Source organism: Ochotona curzoniae, unplaced genomic scaffold, assembly GCF_017591425.1.
Source record: "Ochotona curzoniae isolate NIBS_2020 unplaced genomic scaffold, NIBS_Ocur_1.0 contig_3520, whole genome shotgun sequence".
Classification (NCBI taxonomy): Eukaryota; Metazoa; Chordata; class Mammalia; order Lagomorpha; family Ochotonidae; genus Ochotona; species Ochotona curzoniae.
This window is the reverse complement of record NW_024465894.1, coordinates 11,627,698-11,649,406: the sequence shown is the minus strand read 5'-3', so window position 1 is coordinate 11,649,406 and position 21,709 is coordinate 11,627,698. Positions and strand designations below refer to the sequence as shown.

Sequence of the window (21,709 nt, the reverse complement as noted above, 5' to 3'; positions counted from 1 at the left end):
TTCTTGGACCTGGAGATGAGTGAGTAGCATGCACGGTGCCCTGGGAAGGTCCGTCTGATGACTGAGAAGAGGCAGGGTCTGCGATTGAGACCCGTTTCCCATCATGCTCTGAGTTCTCTGCCACCTGCTCCCCAGCCGCCGTGGGAGCAGCTTCTCCCTTGCCACTCATACCACCTGCTCCAGTGACTGCCCATGTGCTCTGGTTCTTTCGGATGTTGGTGATGTTCTAAAGTTAGACAGCAGTGAGGGCTGCACAGCACTGGAAATCCACCCGGGCACTTACTAGGGGGTGGATGTCATGGAGTGTGCATAAAGTTATAAAAATAAAAATTAGAAAAGAACTGTTTGTTCATGGTTGCTTAGAAACCCTCACCATTGGAGCAGAGACAGAGATATGGAGACACAGGAGAGGGGGTGCAAATGAGAGAGATCTTCTAGTTTACTCCCAAAATGGCTGAAACAGCTAGAATTGGGCCAAGCTGAAGCAAGAAGCTCAATTAAAGTCTCTCACCGGGTTGTCAAGGAACCCAAGTACTTGAGACACTACCGACTGCCTCCCAGGGTCCACATTAGCAGGAAGCTAAACCAGAAGCAGAGCCAGGACTTGAACCAGGCACCCAGATATGAAATGCAGGTGTCCCAAAGGGTTCTTAACCAGTGCTCCTAGCAGCCAGCCCTGGTGACTTATTAAACGTGAAGTTGAGGGAGAAGGGGCAGTGGGTCACAGGCAGACTAGCAAGAGGCGCAGTCATCATCCTGTTCCACCCTGGTGGTGGCCACGAGTGGCCCTGCTCTTGGACAGCAGCTTCAAGCCAGTTATCCCCATTGAGTCAGATTTGCTGGACATGCTGGAAAAGAGCAGCAAGCTGGCAGGAGAGCAGGAACTGCTCACGCACTGCACCTGCCATGAAAGCCCCCTGGCATTAGGTTAAACCTTGTGGCCCAACAGGTTTTGGGCAGAGCTGGGCACAAGCCAATCTCGTCCCTTGCTGGGCGTCAGCTTTCCCTTCTGCAAAAGCAGGGGTTTGTTTGGGATTCATAGAAAGAATTCTGTAAAGGGAGAGATTTTCAACTTTCGCAGAAGTTCCATGGGGTCCCCAAAGGCCCAGGAAACAAGGCCACTCCTGGGACTATTGGGACTGCAATGCCAGGCAAAAGAAATGGGAGAGTTCTCATGTCCCCCAATTCTTCTGGATTTAAGGCTAGGTGTAAATAAGGCCAGAGACCCCAGGCAGCCCTTGTGCCCCAAGTTCCCGTGACACCTCATCTTCAAATCACTCTGATCACCACTGGCATTGCTGGGTCTTGCGGCCGACCTGCATGTCCAGAGTTCTGGGGTTGGATGTAGAGCTGCAGGGGCTGGCGCTGGGAGAGGAGGCTGCTGGGCATCTCAAAGCATCCACACCCAGAGCTGCTCATCTCCCCAGACTCTCTCTCCAGCAAGAACCTGTATTCTTGGGGATGCCCACGCTGTCCTCTGAGGCTGCATTGCCCATGAGTGTGCACAGGGTTGTGTGACTATGGGCTGAGGAGGAACCAGCCTCTCACCAGGTCCTTGTCCCAGAAGTCGCACCCGTGGGCCTCATCAGGAAACTGGTTGGAAAGGCAAAATCCAGTACTCAATCACCCAGAGGAAGAGCTGAGCCAGAATTTGCTTGGAAACAAGAGCCCTGTGGGATATGCTTGCAAGCCACTGTTACCAAACCCAGCCTCCTGCCCTCATCTGCACTGGGAGGGGGTTGGGGGACTCAGAGCGTGACAGAGTCTGCCCTGGGCCCCACGGCCCCATGGGAGCAGCGTCTGCCAAGCCTCTGCTTCTCCAAGCCAAGGCCAAAGGCCACTTCAGAACGGGAGGCGGGCACTGTCCGTGGCATGCAGCTGGTGCCCAGCTAGTTCTTACCAGACGCAGGGAGGATTACAAGGCATGGGAGGCTAAAGGAGCAGCTAGGCTGGGGACCAGGGGGACAGACAGGACACGGTAGGCGACTGAGAGCGTGGGCAGCTCTGATCTGGGCCCCAGTGGAAGTTCCTCTGTTATCCCTGCCATGTTCCCAAAGGCAGGTGCAGGGGGAGAAGCTAGAGATCCCACCTGGGACAGAGGGAAAACGGGAGAATTTGCCAGCACAATGAAAAGGGCCACCTGTACCGCGGGAAGGTGGTAATGAGAGACATTCTAGCACAGAAAAGTGCAGGGGGATGTGGGGGTTCAAGGAGGAGATTCCTCCAAGCAGAGAATCACGGGACAGTCCAGGAAGGTTTCCTGGAGGTGAAGAGAGAACGAAGCTCATCATCATAGAGTGTTTGGGGGTAAAACTCCAAAAATTAAGCAACATCACCGTTATACATTTTGCTTTCCAAAATGAAATTTTGTTTATAAAAGACAATATGTGCCCAAAGAACACCCTCAGAAAATTAAAATTGTAAATAGCAATAAGAAAAATGTTTTTTTTTAAAGCACCTAGAATCCTACTTTCTAAGCCAGGAATAACCCCTGAAAATTCCCTGCTAAATCCTTTCCAGCTTGAAACCCATCTCCGCAGCTGCCGTGGTCCAAGCAGGGTGAGCTGCTGGTGGCCACAGCCGTAGCCTGTACAGATGCACAGAATCGAATTCTGGCTGCTGCTCCACTTCTGACCCAGCTCCCTGCTAATGCCACCCACATGGGAGACCCAGATGGGAGTTCTTGGCTCCTGGTCCAGAATTAACTGCTGTCGGGGTGGGTAATTGGGGGAAAGAACCAGCAGCTCTCTCTCCCTCAAGATGTATTTTATTTATTTGAAAAGGCAGAACATCAGAAAGAGAGAGAGGGAAATCGGTAACTTTCACCTGAATATTCGCTGCCCAGATGGCCACAGCAAAGGCACGGGGCAGGAGCTCAGTCCGAGTCTCCCACATGGGTGGCAGACACCAAGGATTCTACTGCCTTCCTTGTGCATTAGCAGGGAGCTGGATGGAAAGCAGAACAGCTGGGCTCAACCCTGGGTTCCTACAGGAGATGTTAGTGTCACAGGTGGCTCAACCTACTGCAGCAACACCAGCCCCTTCCCCTCCTTCCTTCCTCTCTCATTCTCTGCCTTCCAGATAAATATTAAAGAGGATGAAGCCCCTTGTGGACAAAGACATGGAGCCTCTCCCGTGTGGCACGCTTCCCAGGAGCCCCTAAGCTGGATAAGAAGAGCAGCCCCTTCTGCAGTTCTTGGGGTGTGATAACCCCTCCAGCCCAATCCATCCCCCTCCAGGCAGCGGCAGGCATCTTTGTGCAGGACGGATTTGCACACTCACTTCCGCACAGAGAAGCAAATTCTCAAAGCAGAGTAGCGGGTGGCAGGCAGGTTGATTATTTTTTCCATTGCCATCCAGGAAAGCAGCAAGCTTTGAGAGAGCCCAATTCTTCTCCAAGTAAACAGAGTCCAGTACGAGGAGCAAGTTCGGATGGCCCCAGACCTGGCCCCTGGCCCAGCTCTGCCATGTGCTAAATGTGCGATCTGGAGGGAGCCGCAGGGCCTCTCTGAACCACCAGTTCCTCTTGGGTAACCCCAGGCCTTCCAACGAGGCCCATAAGAACTTGGCTGAGAAGAGGCAAAACCTCTGGTGGCCAATGTCAGGGCCTTCCAGGAAGAAAGTGTGGAATTCACCACCACCCCCCGCTGCACACCGACACCCTGAGCTTTGACCCTGGTGCTGTGGTGGTGTCGCAAGCAGGTTCCAGGCCCCGGGGCCTCCCCTTCCCGCTCCCAGGAACCGCCTCCAGCCTGAGCTACTTAAGGGTGCCAGGCTCAGGCCATAGTGTGATGGTCCTGGCCCAGCCTGCAGGGTGCCCAGGATGGGGGCCTTGGCCAGGCTTCTGCTGAGATCCACTCTGCTTGGATTGCTACTCACATCAGCCCCAGGGTCTCTGGGTGCCAACCCCGGCCTGGTGGCCAGGATCACAGACAAGGGCTTGGAGTATGGTAAGAAGTCATGGCAGGTGACTGGGTAGGTCCTGGGTTCAGTGGGGGGACTTTGTCCATGGGACTGGATCAGCCGTTCTCTACCTCGGCTCCAGCCTCTTCCCCCACCATTGTGAGGCTTGGGCCCATTACTCAGATGAGCTGGGTTTCCCAGCAGCAGACAAGGGCCAGGATCTGGGTGTGAGCAGTTGGTCTGGGAGATGCTGGCGGGGGGAACTGCTGAGGGAGGAGATGCGTGGAACCACTGCTGGGTGATGTGAAGCCAGCAGTGGCCCCAGGGGGATGAGAACAACCCTCTGGAAACAGCCCTGGCCAAGTCTGAAATCAGCAGTGAGAACCTAGGGTCCACCAAGACAAGCAAAGACCTAGAAGGGGCACAAGGGTGGCTGCAGGGAGCTGGCATGCACTGCAGTGTGAGCGCAATGACGATCACATGGTATGTAAAAACTCTAAACTTGCCTGGTGATACCTTTAAAGTCAGCACCTGCTCAGTTATATATCAATGCACCTATGATACATGTATGTTCACAGTCAGGGAGTCTATGTAGCAATCACATTCACCTGGGGAGGGTTATTGGGACACCAGCTGCCTGGGGACAGACAGGGATATCATGGAAAGCTTCCCGGAAGAAGTGAAATGGAAAAGAATAGTGCAGAATTGGCCAGGGGTGAAGGGTAGCAGTGCGGTCAGAGGGGCCCCCAGCACGGGGGTTTGTGAGAAAGAGGAGAACCCAAGGAAAAGAGGGCACAGGGCACTTCTAGCCGGCTGGGTTCACACAGCCAGCTGGGTGTCAACTCCCAGCTCCCGGGCAGCCCAGCAGGACTAGCAAGGGCCGTCAGTGTGCAAACCTTCTCCAGGAGGCTGTGCCTCGCGCTCCGCCCTGATGTGAGAACTCACCTGTGTGCTGTGACCAGCCCCCCTGAGGTCAAACTTCCTCCTTTTTCCTATATTGAATCAAACAAACCCTGCTTTTTTTGGTCTAGGCATTTGCTGGGCACCTGCTGGCAGTGCCCTTTTGGCTTTGTAAATTGTAAATTGTGGTGCCCAGTGAGGCACGTATTGTTATCACTGTGGCTGGAACAGCATAGGGAGTAGAGCACTGGGCTTCACTCTGAGCCACCTGGAAGGCAACACACACCAAGGCTCTAGTCCCAAACCCTTCCCATTTCTGCCCTATGGGGTGATTGTCCTGGAGACCACAGGTAGGCAAGCAGAGGGCTACCCCTGTGCCTTCTCACACTCCCTGGCACACAGCGGGGGGGAAGGGGGTGGGTGCAGCAACCTGTAGCTAATTACTGCAGAAGGCAGGGCAGGTGAGGGAGGCGGCCCAAGCTGATTGGAGTGTCTCCATCTGCAGCGGCCAGGGAGGGGCTGCTGGCTCTGCAGAGGAAGCTCCAGGACATCGAGCTGCCTGAGTTCTCCGGGGACTTCAGGATCAAACACATCGGGCGTGGGAACTACGAGTTCCACAGGTGGGGCTGCGGATGATCCTGTATCCTTCTCCAGAGTGGCAAGCTGGGATGCAGGCTGGCGTCTGCAGAGGTCTGAAGGGGAAGACGGGCCTGAGGCTGCAAACAGAGCTTCAGTTAGCACCAGGGCAATCAAGGCAGGCTCACCAGAGGAGGTGGCGTTGGCACTGAGTCTTCAAGGAATCCCCTGATATTAACAACTGGTGCTAAACAAAGTCAGGAAGTGCTTCTTGTGGGCTGGGAAATGCAGGGAGGGCAACAGGTCTATGGCTCATTGCACCTTCACCACTCCTTCCTCCTTCCTGGCCTCCTTACTTTCCCCCTTTTATTCAGCCCGTTAGTGACTGTTTAGTGAGCACCTGCGATGGCACCTCCTCCCCTCCATCCCACATGGCCCTTTGTGGCTCCCTTCTGGGTCTTCCCTGAATCTGACTTCCTCCCCTGGCTGTGTCCAAGGCAGGGTGGGGCTCCTGTGACTGATCAACTACACTCCCTCCCCAAACTTCCATTCCCTCAACAACACCACAGATCACTCTGCTATGACCTAAGGAACACACAGGGCTGGGCGGGGTCGCAGAGCAAACACTGGGGGGTTGGGGTTGGGGGCGGGCAGGTGCTCCAGAAGGAGCGGTGAGGGGCTAACGGCAAGGGGAGGATAGGGGAGGTGCAGGCCCAGAGCTGATGTCTACTGGGTCTCCCCCTGCAGTCTGCAAATCAAAGCGTGTGAGCTCCTCGGCGCCACCCTGAGCCCTGTCCCCCGCCATGGCCTGCATCTCGCCATCTCCAATTCCTACATCCGCGTGCAGGGCGCCTGGAAAGTGCGCAAGTCGTTCCTGTAAGTTGGCTCTGCCCCCAGGCCTTGGAGTGCTCAGAGCGCCTGGGAAAGGTGGCGCGATGGGGAGAGGAAGCCAGCGCCAAGGCCTAGGGCCGACTGCTTCGCTGCTTGCAGAGGGCGCATCTGCCCCGCAGCGCGGGTGCCAAAGTTCACCGGGACCCATTGCAAGTGTTTTACTCAGTCTGCTGCTGCTCGTTTGGCGATGCTTCGCGGAGTTGCCCCTACGCCTTTAGCTCTCTCTAGAGCCCCAGGTTGGAGGCTCAGAAATCAGATTCTGAACCACAGAGTGCATGCCCTCCAGCTGTGCACCCCAGAGACTGTGCCAGGGGGCACTGGCAACCCCAGGGTGGGATGTCCATTCACCAGCACTGTGCCAACACCGCATGGAAAGCTTCACAAGTTTTGTTTGTCTGATAGGTGAGAAGTGGTATCATTGTCATGTTCTCTTAAGATTTAATCATTTATTTGAAAGGCGGAGGTACAAAGAAAGAAGAGACAAAGAAAAAGAGACCCTCCATCTGCTGGTTCATTCTCCAAACGGCTACAACAGCCAGAGATGGGCTGGTCCAAAGTCAAGAGCTTGGAGCTTCTACTGGGTCTCCCGTTGGATGCTGGGTGCTGGGGGCCCAAGTACTTGGGCCATTCTCTGCTGCTTTCCCAAGCATATCAGCAGAGAGATGGATCAGAAGTAGAGCAGCTTCAACTCCAACCAGGGCCCATATGAGATACCAGCACTGCAGGCAGAGGTTCAGCTTGCTATGCCACTGCACCAGCCCAATGTTCATTTTTAATAACTTCTCATCTTATTTCCCATTAACACTATTCTCATACCATTGATCACTTTTTTCTTTAGGGATGTTTTTGCCCTCTCCTTATTAATTTATATCAGCTTATTCTTTATCTATATCTATATATAAATATATAAAATTAAGTTGTAAGGCAGAGTTATAGAAAAAGCAGAAGAGACACACATACAGAGCAAGAGAGCTCAACCATCCACTGGTTCACTGCCTAAATGACTTCAACAGCCAGGGCTGCGCCAGGTTGAAGCCAGGAATCAGGAGCTCCTTCCAGGTTTCCCCTGGGGATGCAGGGGCCAAAGCACTCAAGCACCCTCTGCTATTTCCCAGGCACATTAGCAGAAAGCTGGATTAGAAGTGGAGCAGCCAGGACTCGAACCAGTGCCCACATAGGATGCTGGTGCAGCAGATAGTGGTTTAATGGGCTATGCCACAGTCCCAGCCCTGGCTTGTCCATTGTAAGATGAAGGAAAATAGTTCATTGGCAGCTTCCTATATTAAGGAAATGAGCTCTTACGATGCTTTTTTTTTTTTGTCATGATGCATTTCTTTGTTATGTTGCCTGTGGTGTGTCTTATTCACTGGAGTTTTGGTTCTCTGACACGTGAAGCTAATCAGCCTGTTCCTTTGCGGCTTCTGAGACTTCAATCTTGCTGGAAATGTCTATGTCCCTTTTTTGGCCATAAAATGCTGACCCCAGGCTTTCTTCTAGATCTTTGCGGGTCTTGTTTGTTGCTCTTATGTCTTTGCTTAATTCCACTTACTCAAAGACAAGAATTGGGCTGTCAATCCGCCCTCAACCTCAACGAAGAATTAACCATTGTTCCTCTCCCTTTCTGCAGGAGGCTGAAAAACTCCTTTGAGCTGCATGTCAATGGCATCACCATTGCAGTCAACCTCCTGCTGGGCAGCGAGCCCTCCGGAAGGGCCACAGTGACCACCTCCAGCTGCAGCAGCCACATACGCGATGTGGAGGTGGACATAGACGGGGACCTGGGGTAAGGTCACCGCCGAGATACCCTAGACATGGCCAGCCTGGGGCCGGAAGCCTGCAGGCTTTGGACGGATGGGTCAGGCTCTTCCTGGACGCTGGAAGAAAGAACGCCCTCTGGCGGACACTGTTGGCATGCTCAGATGCTGATTCAAGTCCGGGACATTGATGTTTTTACCAAAACAAAACAAAACAAAACTCAAATGCCTGGGTCTTTGTAAGGCAGATGAAAGGCAGTTATTGGAGAAGCAAGAAGGTGTTTGATGAAGGAGAGCTTGTGCGGATCACATAAGTCCCAGGACGAATTATTTCCTTTCTTACTCCGTTCTCCTCCCCTACATCCCTGACTCTGAGCAGGTGTAACAGGTGGCTGAGTAGCCAGGTGCACCAGAATGCGTTTGTGGGACCCTGAGGTGCTGCAGGTGCCGGGATGGGGTAGGGGAGCTCTCCCTAGGGGACTGTCCCCCATGGTCAACAGTACACTCCACATGTGTTTCCCCACAGGTGGCTGCTGAGTCTCTTCCACAACCAGATAGAGAACAAGCTGCGCCGAGTGCTGGAGAAGGAGGTCAGTGGGGCCAGGCTGGATGGAAGGCTGCAGACAGGCGAGTTTTGCTGTGGCAGGGCCAGGGAAGCTGGTCTGGGCACACATACAGAATACCTACTTGCCTCAACTGTATTTATTTGAAAGGCAGAAGTTCAGAGAGAGGGAGAAACACAGAGACAGATCTTCCACCTGCTGACTCAGTCCCCAAATGGCTGCAAGACCAGGGCTGGGCCAGCCCAAAGTCAGGCACCTGGAGTTTCTTCGGGTATCTCCCGTGGGTGCAGGGACCCAAGCACTTGGACTGTCATCTCCTACTACCCCAGGCACATGAGCAGTGAGCAGGATGGGAGGTGGACAGCCAGGTCTCCGCCCTGGGCTCCAATGTGGGTCATCCCACTGAATGTTAATCACTAGAGGAGGTGCTGCCATCCTCATCCCTGAGAAATGGAGGAGCTCACCCTGTGTCATGTGGGCTGGGGAGAGGCTAGGTCAGGAGCGGAGCTTCCTGGGATGTGGGGTACCTCCAGCTAAGGCCTCCCAGGGGCCTGGTGTCCTGGAATAGGAGGGAAGCCTCCCCTGAATCCCTCCCCAGAATTCCCATTCTGTGGAATTCCCTCCCACAGAAGCCAAGAGCTGGGAGCAGAGCCTCTCTAGCTGCCCCCGGATGCCACCATGGCATCTGAACTGCAAGGTGGAGAGGCAGTAGCAGCTCTTGCCTCTCACCTCACTATCTGACCTTGGCCTTGGCACTGCATCTTGCGTGTGAGGCCCATGGGGCAGAGAGACAATGCAGAGGTCACACTGGGGGTTAGGGGAGAAGCACAGAGCAGGATTTGAACCCAGGCTTGTTCGACTCTCCTGCTGCGTTCTCACCAGCCCCGACCCATCTCCCTGGGAGACTCAGTTGTACCCCCAGGCCTCCCTATAGGAGTGGGGCAGGTGAACACAGGTTTGGGCATAGCTGCTGGGCTGTTATCTGAAGGAAAACCCAAAAGGGACACACAGTGAGGCCACAGCACCATCTTACTCCCTTGCAACCAATCTATAATGTTCCTCACCACCCACTTCTCCATGCTTTCTGGCAGTTCCTGGATACTGAACTCCCCCAGAAACTGGGAAAGCTGCCAAGAGAGCTTCAGCTACAATGCCTTGCCTGCCCAGCCTCCAGCAAGCCCCAGCCATATGCCTGGGACCTGATCCATGCCTGCTCACCCTGTAACATACCCTTAGAAAGTCCCCTGTTCCAAGAAGCCTCCTGTGACCCCTACATGAGGCCAGGGGGCTCCTATGTCCCTCTCCTACCTGTCAAGTTAGACAAATGACACAGTAGCCAGCAGCTGGATAATTTCAAACTAGAGTGAGAACACCCCAGCACCCAGAGCCAAAGAAAATCTTGACATTTGAGCCTGGTGTTTTAAAATCCAGCAAAGACAAATTCACTTGGCATCGTTTGGTGTAGGGCACAGAACTCGCTGCAGCAGCCTCTTGACTGGCACTGCACTTGGTCTTTCTTGCACCTGCTACAAAGTCCGGATTAGGTTTCTTCCGTTACAGTGGCGACTCAAAGACACATGGAAAGTCATCCCAGTACAGAATCCTATAGGTTTCCACGACTGTTTCCCTACCCTATGCATCGTGTGGTCTTGTCCAGCCTTGACCGCGTGGTTTTAGCACCTCCCCTTTCAGAGTCTGGCAGAAGCAGCTCTCCCTCAGTCACAGGCATTGGCTGAGTGGCAGCTCACCGGAGCGAACAGATTGGCAAGCGCAGTCAGTGGGAAGGGGTAGGGGTAGAAATAATTTTTTTTTTCCCAAGACAGTCCCGTTCAGACAGTGATGGCTGATTGCGCATGGTTAGTTCCCTACCCCCGCCAACAGGAGCACTGAGTCTTCTCTGGGCACACAGAGGACGGGGAGACCAATGACAGTTGGGGTGCGTTCGTATTAACTTTACATCTATCTATCTGCATGGCTGTTTCTAGTTACCAGCCAGCTCTGCTGTGAAACTCTGAATTCTGGGAACCAGGGTCTCCCCAAGGAAAACCTTTCTAATGCTAGAGTTGTGGGCAGTGTCTCCAGCGAGGTTGCCTCACCCCACTGTGCCAGTGATCACTCAGACGATCAGCTGTGGGACAGACTATGGAAAATGCAACGGGACATTTTTGGGGTCCACATGGGTCTGCTTATCTTTATCATGCCTGGGCCCTAAGAAGCACTCAGCAGCATTTGTAGAATTGGTGACCACTAAGGGAACACGGGAAATAATGTGACCCAAACCATAGTGTTGGTCGGGGCCTAAACCGAGTCTTCTGGAACTTGTTCTGTTTTCTCAGATTTGCGAACGTATCAAGGAAGCGGTGACCTCTGACCTCCAGCCTTATCTCCAAACACTGCCAGGTAGGGCACCCAGCCGTGCCTGGGCCACTGGTAACTTCTATTACAGACAGGTAACTGTCATCCATCAGATGTGCGTGAGGCAGACTGGAGACCCTTTCCCACCCCACACTTCTTCCAAGAGGTAACCTGTGTTTGGGATGTGTCTTTTCCCGTGTGAACACACACAAACAGGTGTGTCTACCTTCAGACATGCATTCTTCCTGCTGTGTATATCTGCATAGTTATGAATATGTATTATCATGCAGAGTATTATGGATCCGTGGGCTGTTTTTTGTTTATCTTGTTGCAGGGTCTTCTCAATGTCCATGGGCATGTTATAAAAAAAAAAACTCAATTTTTTGCATCAAAATAAATTTCCTTTTGAATTCCATCTTTCCACAGACTTTGTGAAGGACCCCCATATATCCTGGGGATCCTTTATTGGCACATATAAATCAACCTCATTTTCAAAATCATTTCACAACACTTTATTCACAGAGGAATACTCATGCTTGTGCTCACATCACAAGTGCACAGCTTAAAGGCTTTGCACCCACGGCTCACCTGTGTGTAAGTAACTCCCAAGTGGAGACACAGAGAATGGCTGGCCTGGCCTTCTCCTGGCTGTGCAGGCTCCCCTGGGATGCCCACTCGGCCACTGAAGGCTGTTGAGGCAGCTTTGCTTTGAGACCGCCGGGGGAGTCGTGCTGCTCTGAATGGTGCAGTGCGTAGGCAGGCCACCTGCCTGCGGAAGGGCACCTGCAGGGGAAACGGCCAGCTCCCCCAGCACACAGAGGTCCAGCATTAACACATCCTACTAGGCAGTTTTCCAACAGTGGCCATCCCAGACCTCGGTCTTCTCAGCTGTGTAGTTCCACCAGATGGAATCCACTTCCTTTCTGGAACAGGTTTCCACCGATGGACACTTACGGGTTCTCGGCTATTGTCCCCAAGGGGCCCAATTGTGAACACCTCTTTACCAGCATGTATAGGGGCATCTGCAGGATGATCACGGGCGAGGAGCAGGTGGGCAGCATGCAGCAACCCGCCGCCCCACCACTGAGTGCTGACACACGAGGTCTGGCGGACCCAATGTGTGGCACGCTCAGGGCTGTGGAGTGCCGTGGTTCACCTGGTAGTGGGCATGCAGCTCCACGTAGTCTCTTACGTGCAGGCTGGGTTGTAGGGGGCTGGGGATGGGGGAGGAGAGAGATGGTCTTGGGTGGAGGGACAGGAAGCTGGGAAGAAAGACACAGGTAATGGCCAAAGCCTTCACCCCTTCTCTGAAACAGAGGTTGCCCCTGACGCCTAACCCTGCCTCTCTCCTGGTTCAGTCACAGCAAAGATCGACAGTTTCGTTGGCATCGATTACAGCTTAATGGAGCCCCCTCGGGCCACAGCCCAGACTCTGGAGGTGATGTTCAAGGTGAGCCACCTGGAGGAGGAGCATGAGTGTGTCCTGTCCCAAGGATGTGTCCCCAGGGTCAGCTGGCTCCTGGGACCACCTGTCCCCCCTTCCAAAGACGCCCGTGCTAGGGCTAAGGGCAGGGTGATATGGAGCTCTGAGGAGCATTCTCAGAGCTAGCAGCCCTGTACAGGCAAGCCCCGCACAGACATCTCACAAGCCCAGGGTTCCCAGACTTGCCCTCCTCCTTCCCCCTGTTCCTCCCACCTTACATGAGAGGTCAGTCAGAACTGGCCTGGGGTTAAGGAGTGCCCTGGATGGCCCCGACGTTGGCCAGGACCTCTGTGGGTTCAGACATGAGAGCTTCAGCCACACTCTCACCCCAAGTAAGCAGACTGTGGAGGACTTCCAGGCACAACCTCCAGCCATTGCCACTCCAGCCGGGTCAGGCCGTGTGGGGGTCAAGTCCTGTTGGCCCCTGTGTCTCTCTCCAGGGGGAAATTTTTCATCTGAGTCACCGCTCCCCAGTGGATTTTCTTGCTCCAGCCATGAGCCTCCCTGAGACACACAGCCAAATGGTCTACTTCGCCATCTCCGATTACGTCTTTAACACAGCCAGCGTGGTTTATCACAAGTTGGGGTACTCCAACTTCTCCATCACGGATGACATGGTAAGGACCCATCCTTCCAACCTGCTTCCATCCCACCTCCCCGTTGCCATCAGTGACACTGTCAGTCATGCCTAAGGAAAAAATTCTGGGTCAGGAAAAACAGAAAGTTTGAACAATTTCCCTTTTTTCATTTTGTCTGCTAACCGAGCACAAACCACAGTTTTCGCCCTTACAATAAGCGTGAAGGACTTTGCAGTTCGTTGGTCTGTGTTTTGCTTTTTTCCTAGTCCAGTTGCATTATTCTAATTAAATTTTCCTCTCATCTGGATGATGTGTGGAGATTAATTTACAACTATGAGTCAATGTAGCAGAATAAATGATGCATTGTTAGAGGAGTTTTTAAGTAAAGCATGATTATGAAGACACAGAGCCTATAGAATGGTTGTTTTTTTAAAAAAAAAATAAGAAAGAAAAACTCCAAATCAGGAAGCTCCCTGGCAGCTCACGTGAAAAGGTCAGGGTAAACAGGCAAAACAAAGTCTGCCTGACATTTATCTTTAAAATAACTATCTTCGTTGAGGTTCTTATAAGGGAGCCTGGCTTCTATAGCAGATCCTCTGTTTGGAATTTCCCTGCTTTCAAAGGGTTGTTTCTTATAGCACTTCATAAAAGCGTGCATCTCATGAATGATGAGGTGCGTCCTGTCTAACATGGATGGGCCAGTTGACATGGTCAGCCACAGGAGTGACGCTCTGTCTCTCGGGGGCTCTGCTCCCCTGAGGTCCACATTCCGTGGACCAGGCCTCTCTTGTTGGTAGGGTGATCGCAGTGAGGCCGTATGGAGCACTCACTTCGTGCGAGGACATGTGCTAGCTAGCCACTCTCAGAGCCAATCACACTGACCTGGAGGTGGGGACAACTGTTACCCCCATTCTGTAGATGAGCAAGTTGAGGCTTACAGACACAGGAAAGGTCTGGTCTGGGATCACACGGTGACCAAGCTGAGAACCAAACATGAGTCAGTGTGATTGCAAGCTTCAGTCTGGAGCGTTCCCCGTCTGCCTGCTCTCTCTGGACCTCCACACTGGCTTCCTAAGACACCTCTGTCTCTGCCATAGATTCCATCAGATTCCCACATCCGGCTGACCACCAAATCCTTCCGTGCCATCGTGCCCAGGGTAAGGGTCCTCGCAGCCCCGGTCCCCTCCCCCAGGGGTGCAGACAGCCTGCTGGCATTCAGAGGTACCTCCCAAGACCCCCACATTCCTCTCAGCTTGGCCAAGGATCAAAGGTTGTCGGCCACCCAAAAGGGGAAGCTGGGGCACTGAGGGTGTCAGGGTACCCCACCTTTGGGATTCCCAATAAAACTACAGTACAGACCTGTGCATCTGGGATCACAGGCCGTTCAGCCTTTTCCTGGTGCTAAGAACCCTCAGGCCTGTTCCCCACCTTGGACCCTAACTAACAATAGTTACAGAGGGCTCATAGGGGACCAAGACTATCAGATTGTATGAACCATTCCAGTGACATGCAGGGATAAGGCATGTAGCAAACATGGCTTCTCCTATCCCTCTCTCTTTCTCTCCTTTTTTTTTTTTTTTTTTTAGCAAATAGAGAACTGTCACACTCCTTTTCAATATCTGAAAGACCATTCCTTGTGGATCTAGAGATAGCTTTCTCACCCTTTTCCTCAGTGGCATCCCACCTGCCACAGGGGGAGTGGGGAGTTGGCTGTGACTTGTTTAGACACCCTTGGACAAGGACACATTGGCTGTCTACCAACTTTTGCTGAATCCGTTACTGTGAGCCGCCTGGTAGCTCTGTCATTGCTGGACTGAACTTTCCATTTCCATCATCTCATCTAATCCCCAAACAACCTGCTGCTCCTGTCCACAGTCCCCGAGGTCCCCAAGATACAGCCTAAACAAGCAGCAGTGATGACCATGCCTTGTAGATTGCATGGTGATGGCAGCTAGGAGGGTTACAGATAGGGGAAAGTCATCTCTCTGTGCAGGCAGACGTCCAGCTGAGCTATCCCGAGGAGAGGCAGACCCAGAACCAACCACAAAGCCCCCTTGGCCTGCCTGACCCCTTGTGGCCCTTGGGAGAAGCCCACACTTTCTTCTCTTGATTTGTTCCCAGATAGCCAAGCTCTACCCCAACATGAACTTAGAGCTCCAGGGGTCAGTGGTCTCTGCCCCTGTCCTGACCCTCAGCTCCGAGAACCTGTACATGGCACCCCAGATGGAGATCGAGGCCTTCGTGGTCCTGCCCAGCTCTGTCAGGGAGCTTGTCTTCCGGCTTGGTGTGGTAAGCCTCGTGGCCATTGCAAACACTGCTCTTTCTTCCAGCATCGGAGTGGTTTTCCATCACTCAGCTGATGGCTTCAGACCTCACAGTCACTATTACTTCCCCAGCCTGCTTTGGCTGGGCCTTGCCTTTTTCTGGAAGCAACCCTTCACAGTGTTCATTGTGGAGTACTTCTGTGGCTCTTGGCAGACTCATTTGTTCAGTGTAGAGATCTCCCGCTGAGTGCATCTGGGCTGCTATGGAGAGAGCAGTCCTTGAGTCCTGAGTCCTTGACTCAGTCCTTCCTTGTCCTTGTCCTGTTGACTCTGTTCTGCTAACCCATATTGGCTCCTAAAGACTACATTTCCCAGGTTCCCTTGCACTCTAACTTCCTGTTAGGTCAGCCAATGGGAGGGACTCTTAGGAGGGTGGAGGAGAAGGGAAGGGCAAAGCTTCTTTGCCTTGAGCCTAGAGGTCTTGGCTATAACATCTCCACAGTGGTCTCCCTGACCCACTTCCATCTTTGTTCCTCTAGTCCTGGGGTGGAAGCAGTCCCAGCCACTGTGACTCTTTTGTGGCCTCAATGTTTCTTGCGTTCAGTGACTCCAGCGCTTGCACAACAATGGCTTTGAATTATTATTATTATTTTTTTAAGATTTATAGAGAGAAATAGAGAGAGAGATCTTCCATTTGCTGGTTCACTTCCCAAATGGCTACAGTAGCCAGAGCTGAGCCAATCCAGAGCCAGGAGCCTGGAGCTTCTTTCAGGGTCTTCCAAGTGGATACAGGGTCCCAATGACTCAGGGCTTCCTGCACTACCTTCTCAGGCCATCAACAAGGAGCTGGCTCAGAAGTGGAGCAGCCAGGATGCAAACCAGCACTCATGGGATTCCAGCATGTGCAGGTGGAAGATTAGTCTGTGCAGCCATTGTGCCAGCCCCTGAATCCTTTCTTGATGGGCCCTGGCTAATTGAGAAACAATTCCAAATCCTTTGGGAGAACTTGGCTCCTGTGTTTCAGGGTTGCAATACCACGAGGTGAATCTCTGATATTGTTGCCAACATCATTGCTGTTCTTAATAGATTTTTAAAATGAGATATAACTTATAATGATTATTACCGGTGCTAACTGTGGACCCTGCGATCGCTGGAAATGTCTCTTTTTAGAGTTCTCCAGGGACAGGCATACTGTGCCTTCTTCTGGCCATCTGTTCAAAGTTCAACCGCCATCATGGGAAGCCCTCTTAAGTTCCAACGTGCGAGGCCCAGCTTCAAGCACTTACTGAGCACTTACAGTGAGGCCCCTGGGAAGCTGTGGTCTGCTGGGTGAATTTCTCGCTTTGGCTGAACCGAGCCATTGTGACAGGAGACAGCTGGTACTCACAGTCAGCCTTCCATGCCTGCCCACAACAGCCATCAATTACACCTGCTGCCTTCTCTCGCCTTTTCCAGGCCACTAACATGTCGGCCACGCTGACCTTCAACACCAGTAAGATCACTGGGTCCCTGAAGCCAGAAAAGTAAGTCAGCCTCCTGCCCACAGCCAGGTGCTCCGCTGCTGGCCACTGTGGTTTGCTGTCTGTAGCTGGGGGAGGAGAAAGTTGGGGGAGGCTGAGGTGAGATCCCCTGGTCCATGTTTGGGTTAGGAACTTGAATTTTATCCCAAGGGCTCCAAGTCTTTCACCCCCATTGATCTGCCCCCACACATTCCTGTTTACTGAAGAATGTACAATGACCGCTTCTTCTTAATCCATGCGTTCTAGAACATTGCTATATTAATTTTATAACTGAAAGGATTAAGATGGGGATGTTCTATGCCCCCTGTCTCCCCACTGTCAGTCTTCCCAGAGTTGGGGCATCATTGCTGTGGGATATTCAGTCGCCTTGTCCACCCCCACTGTGCCCTTGGCCCAAGCAGTCTCCTACCCAGAACCTCTTGGTTCTGGGGACTCCAGCATGGCTAGGCTTCCTGTGTGTAGAATACCTACATTTCCAGCTCTCTCTGATTCCCTCTAGGCTGCAGGTGGAGCTGAAAGAATCCAAGGTCGGCGGATTCAACGTAAGTGGTTTTAATTCACAGCACGACTAGGCTGCCAATGGCTGTAGGATGTGTTCCAACCAATCGCTGTGCTCCTGCGGTAGAAAGCAGAGAACAGGGTGCCCTCAGCCCTATGGAAACATGGAGGTTCTAGCCAGTACAAGACACAGAATGGAGAAGCAGCTCCACCCAGTGTGGGTAAAGCGTGGTTCTGCTCTCCAGTGGACACCCAGTGAGCTGCAAAGACTAGAATGCCAGCTCAAATTTTCCTAAGCATACAGGAAGAATGCAGAGGGTCCTAGAACTAAAAGTCAAAGGAAAAAGGAAAAAAACCCAAGACCAGAGTTCACTGCCCAGTGGGAACCAGGCACTTGCCTTATTACCTCCAAACTATGCCTCCCACTTGCCATTCCACTTTCCTCTGTGTTGGGTTCATCCTCAGGCAGTCTCTTTCCATGGATGAGAAACCCCAGTCCTTCCCAGAGTTGCATTAAAAACATCAACAAATCCCCAAACAAATCGCTGTGCCAGTGCAGTGGTTACAAGCCAGTCACTGGGGTGGGAAGCTCAGCAGAGCCTACTGAACAAGCAGGCATCCGAGCTTTCCATTCCTGGGGCCGTGGTCTGCAGGCAGCCAAGTCCAACCCACAGGGACTGAGACCAGAGGGGAGGGTCCCTGGGGAAAACGGGGCCTCTGTTATGAAAACAAGAGAAGTTCAGTGCTGGGCAGCCCACACCAGGAGGCGATTTCTACAGGGAAGGCAAAGTAGCGGTGTGAGTGCCTACTAGGGACAGGAAGAGATTGACAAGATCAGTATGGGTTGGAGAACTTTCTAGAAAGGGAACAGGTGGTTTCTGACAGCTGCTGCTGTCAGGGGAAGGAGGTCGTTGCCTTTGCTTTGCCCTCTCATGGTGACAAATGCCCCCCAGCCCTCCTCACCCCTGCTCCCCCCCCCACATCTTTCCTTAAGAACCCAAGCAGTGGAAATGAACACACAGATTAGGGCAGAGACCCCGCCCCAGGGCCCCCAAGCATAGTTTCTTTCAGCTCATCCAGGGGGACATGCAGACAACACCCCAATGTGTGCATGCCCACAGCCTGGAAAATGTCCTGGGTTGCTGTGATAACAGTCATGTTATTATGTGATAACAGCAAGAATCTACACAAAGCCAAATGACAGGGTTTCCAGCACCTGGCATGTGAAAATCAGGAGCTGTGGGCTCAGGGAAGTTTAGCTTCCTGATCCTGCTGCCCAGTTTCATGTAAGTCATTTCCATTCTGTGTGCCTCAGTTTCCTCATCTGTGAAATGGGGCCATCCGTGAGACCCTCGTGGGTCTGTGGTGAGGACTGAGTCAGACGCATGTGGAAACTGAACCTTGTGTCTAGTGAACAATGGATGTTAAAAGATGTTTCAGGAATTTTTTTAAATGAAAGTCTATTTTGTTTTTTACTTAATCTTGTTTTGCTTAAAAATGATTCAATTCAGAAAAACACTTGTTGTAAGCCAAAAAAATTTAACACCAAAGGTAAGGCCAAGAGCAAAATCAAAACTGGATGTTCTTCCCGAAGAAAATCAGTAGGGGTGCCACCTTCCTAAAAATGCTGTTTGTTTGCATACAGATATATCTGCATCTCAAGATAGCTTTATCTCATAAAGTACGAGCACATGACTCTTGGTCATGTCAGCACACACGCATAGCCACCCTAAAGGGGCCCTGTGGCCATGGATTGGTGGGCTTGATGGCCCGTGTGGTCACAATGCACCTCTCCTGTTCTCCACCAGGTGGAGCTGTTGGAAGCGCTCCTCAACTACTACCTTCTCAACAACCTGTATCCCAAAGTCAATGGTAAGAATGCGAACTTTTCCAAGAATGGCTCCTGCTCTGTGGGAACCAAGTGCTGGAGCTGGAGTTAGGCACCAGGACTCTGCGGGGGGGCTCTTTGGGGCACAGGAAGATGGAGAAGTTCATGGCAGATGAACGGCTGAGAACCAAGTTACAAGAGTGTTGAAGACAGAAGACGCTGAATTCCCACTGCCCAATTAGTTATCCCGCTCTGTAGCTGAGACACAGAGCCTGACAACATTATGCTCCACTTCTGGGAGGTGTTGCCTCACTCGGATGCCATGACAAGCAATGGCTGGGGGATGGCGGGCAGGGCAGAGTCAGGTAGGGTTCTTGATGGTGTCAGCTGCCAGTTCCTCCCTGTGACACCACGACATGACCGGTGGCTTGGCCTCTGGGTTTAATGCCAGTTATGCCCCTTTCTCACTGTGTCACCTAGCAAAGCCACTTGGCTGCTCTTTGCCTCCATTTCCTGTCCTGCAACCTGGGACTAGCAATCATACTTTCCATTTAGTCTCGCAGCGTGTGTGGAATGTGTAGAGAACAGAAGGGGTGGGTACAGTGTGGGTACAGATCTCCCTACATTGTGCTTCAACCTGCAGAGAAACTGGCCCATGGCCTCCCCCTCCCGCTGCTGAGGCACATCCAGCTCCACGACCTGGCTCTCCAGATCCACCAGGTCAGCGGGCTTGGGGGTCGGGGTGTTGGTTGGCCTGCCAGGGTTGGTGGTCCTAACTGGATGGATGGAACCCAGCCCAGCGCTGCAACTCAGAAAACCTGGACAAGGGATTGCTGTAAACCACAAAGCCATCCATGTGTTCCTCCCAAAGTGCCACCTCCAGGGGGGCAGGAGGACTGTGACTCAGCCCTGTGCCCTGGTGCCCCATCCATGCCTTCCATTCATCCCGGGACGGGGAGGGGGCCAGGGGAACACGCACCAACCAAGCCCTTCGGAAGATACTGCAAGTCCTGGATGTGCCAGCAGGTGGGGCTCTAAAGGGAAGAGCTGTGTCATGGATATGGATATGGGTCATGGACAGGGCACTCCACGATGGGTACACCCGGGGACCAGGCACACTATGGCAGATGAACTGCTGCCCATTCTGGCAGAGCCTGTGCTCCTCAAGTGTGGGCTCTCTTGAACTCGCAGGTGCCTGTCACCCACCCTCCTATGCTGTCTTGTTTTTTCCTAGAACTTCCTGTTCTTGGGTGCCAACATCCAGTACGTGCGAACTTGAGGACCAGAGAAGGATGGGGCTTGGAGCCACAGGTGGACCTGCAGCTTGCTTTCCCAGAAGTGCGGATGATCCTCGGAGAAGCTAGCAGGAGGCTGGTATTGATGGTCCTCCTGGCTCCGAGGGCTGTCTGGCCTCTGCCACCTGGCTTCCTCACACCTTCCCTTCCCCAGGGCACCCGAGCCCTCCTCAGGACTCAAGCCTGCGTTCTTCCAGGATGAGCCTCTGCCCCATGGGCCTGTGCTGTCTTTAGGGAACAGGCACCAGATTCTTCTATCCCCATGCTTAGAACGGTGCTGGCCCTGAGCAGGTCCTAGTACATGCTGATTGAGCGACGTGCTGAACGCCTCTCGGTGTTGTGGCTGAGCCTCCTTACCACCCACTCTCTTCTTGTCTTTGGGGTCAGCCACAGCTGTGGTGTCCAAAGCTGGACCATCACCACACTCCCCATTCTCGTTGGCCACTACTGCTGCTGAGACCTCGGCAGAAGATGGAGGGTTCCCCACACCACCCAGGCCTGGACCTGCTGCTGTGCCCTGTGCCGACTCAGCCCAAAGACTCGCTTCCACACCCAGAATCTCTCTCACACCCTGTCCTGTGGCCAGCAGAGGAGCCCAGGAGTGTCCCAGAGTAAAGATTCCAGCCTGTTGCTTTCCCTGCTGAAGCAGGTGTCAAACGGGAGGCAACGGATCTGGTGAGGGCTTTGGTCCAGCTGCCTATGCCATGCTCTCCAACTGCTCCCTGTTGGCAGTCCCCCGCATCTGGTGTCAGCCTGCTGACAGCCGAGACTTCGAGCTGACTGGGGAGTTGCTTCCACTTCTAGATCCTGGTCCCTAGGGACGTTCGGGGACGAGAGCTCGCTTGATAGAGCTTTCCCTATGCTAATGAGCAGCTAGCTAATGATCCAGGCTGGCAGACAACTCACGGGGAAGAGATGCAGTTTCCCCAAGTGCGACAGCCATGCTCCATATATCTTCATCTGTATTAATATTTATGTATCCATATATATAAATGTTCCTACAGTTGTGCTGCATATATATATTCTCTGCATATTTTTAAGAAGTACAAGTTAGGTTGCCAGCAAATGCTCATTCCGGAACACTGTAGGACATACCAGGGGCTTTGTGAAGACTCGGGCATTGTGGCACAATGAGTTACACCAGCATTTCATACTGCGGTGCCCGCTCTCAAGTCCCACTGCTCTGCTTCCAATCCAGCTTCCTGCTCACGCGCCTGGGAGGCAGCAGAGGCTGGCCCAAGTGCTTGGCTCCGTGTCACCCATGTGGGAGACCTGGATGGAATTCCTGGCTCCTGGCTTTG

General features: G+C 52.9%; 1 protein-coding gene across 1 annotated transcript; it reads left to right on the top strand.

Moving 5' to 3' along the window:
* Nucleotides 1-3,823: 3,823 nt before the first annotated feature.
* LOC121157207 (lipopolysaccharide-binding protein-like) lies at nt 3,824-20,392 on the top strand. Its single transcript, XM_040981243.1, has 15 exons — nt 3,824-3,950; nt 5,309-5,423; nt 6,127-6,255; nt 7,898-8,053; nt 8,551-8,614; nt 10,924-10,987; nt 12,301-12,392; nt 12,866-13,042; nt 14,101-14,160; nt 15,125-15,292; nt 16,723-16,790; nt 17,287-17,329; nt 19,094-19,157; nt 19,757-19,833; nt 20,348-20,392. The coding sequence occupies exons 1-15, from the start codon at nt 3,824-3,826 to the stop codon at nt 20,390-20,392; spliced, it is 1,449 nt and encodes a 482-aa protein (XP_040837177.1).
* Nucleotides 20,393-21,709: the final 1,317 nt, after the last annotated feature.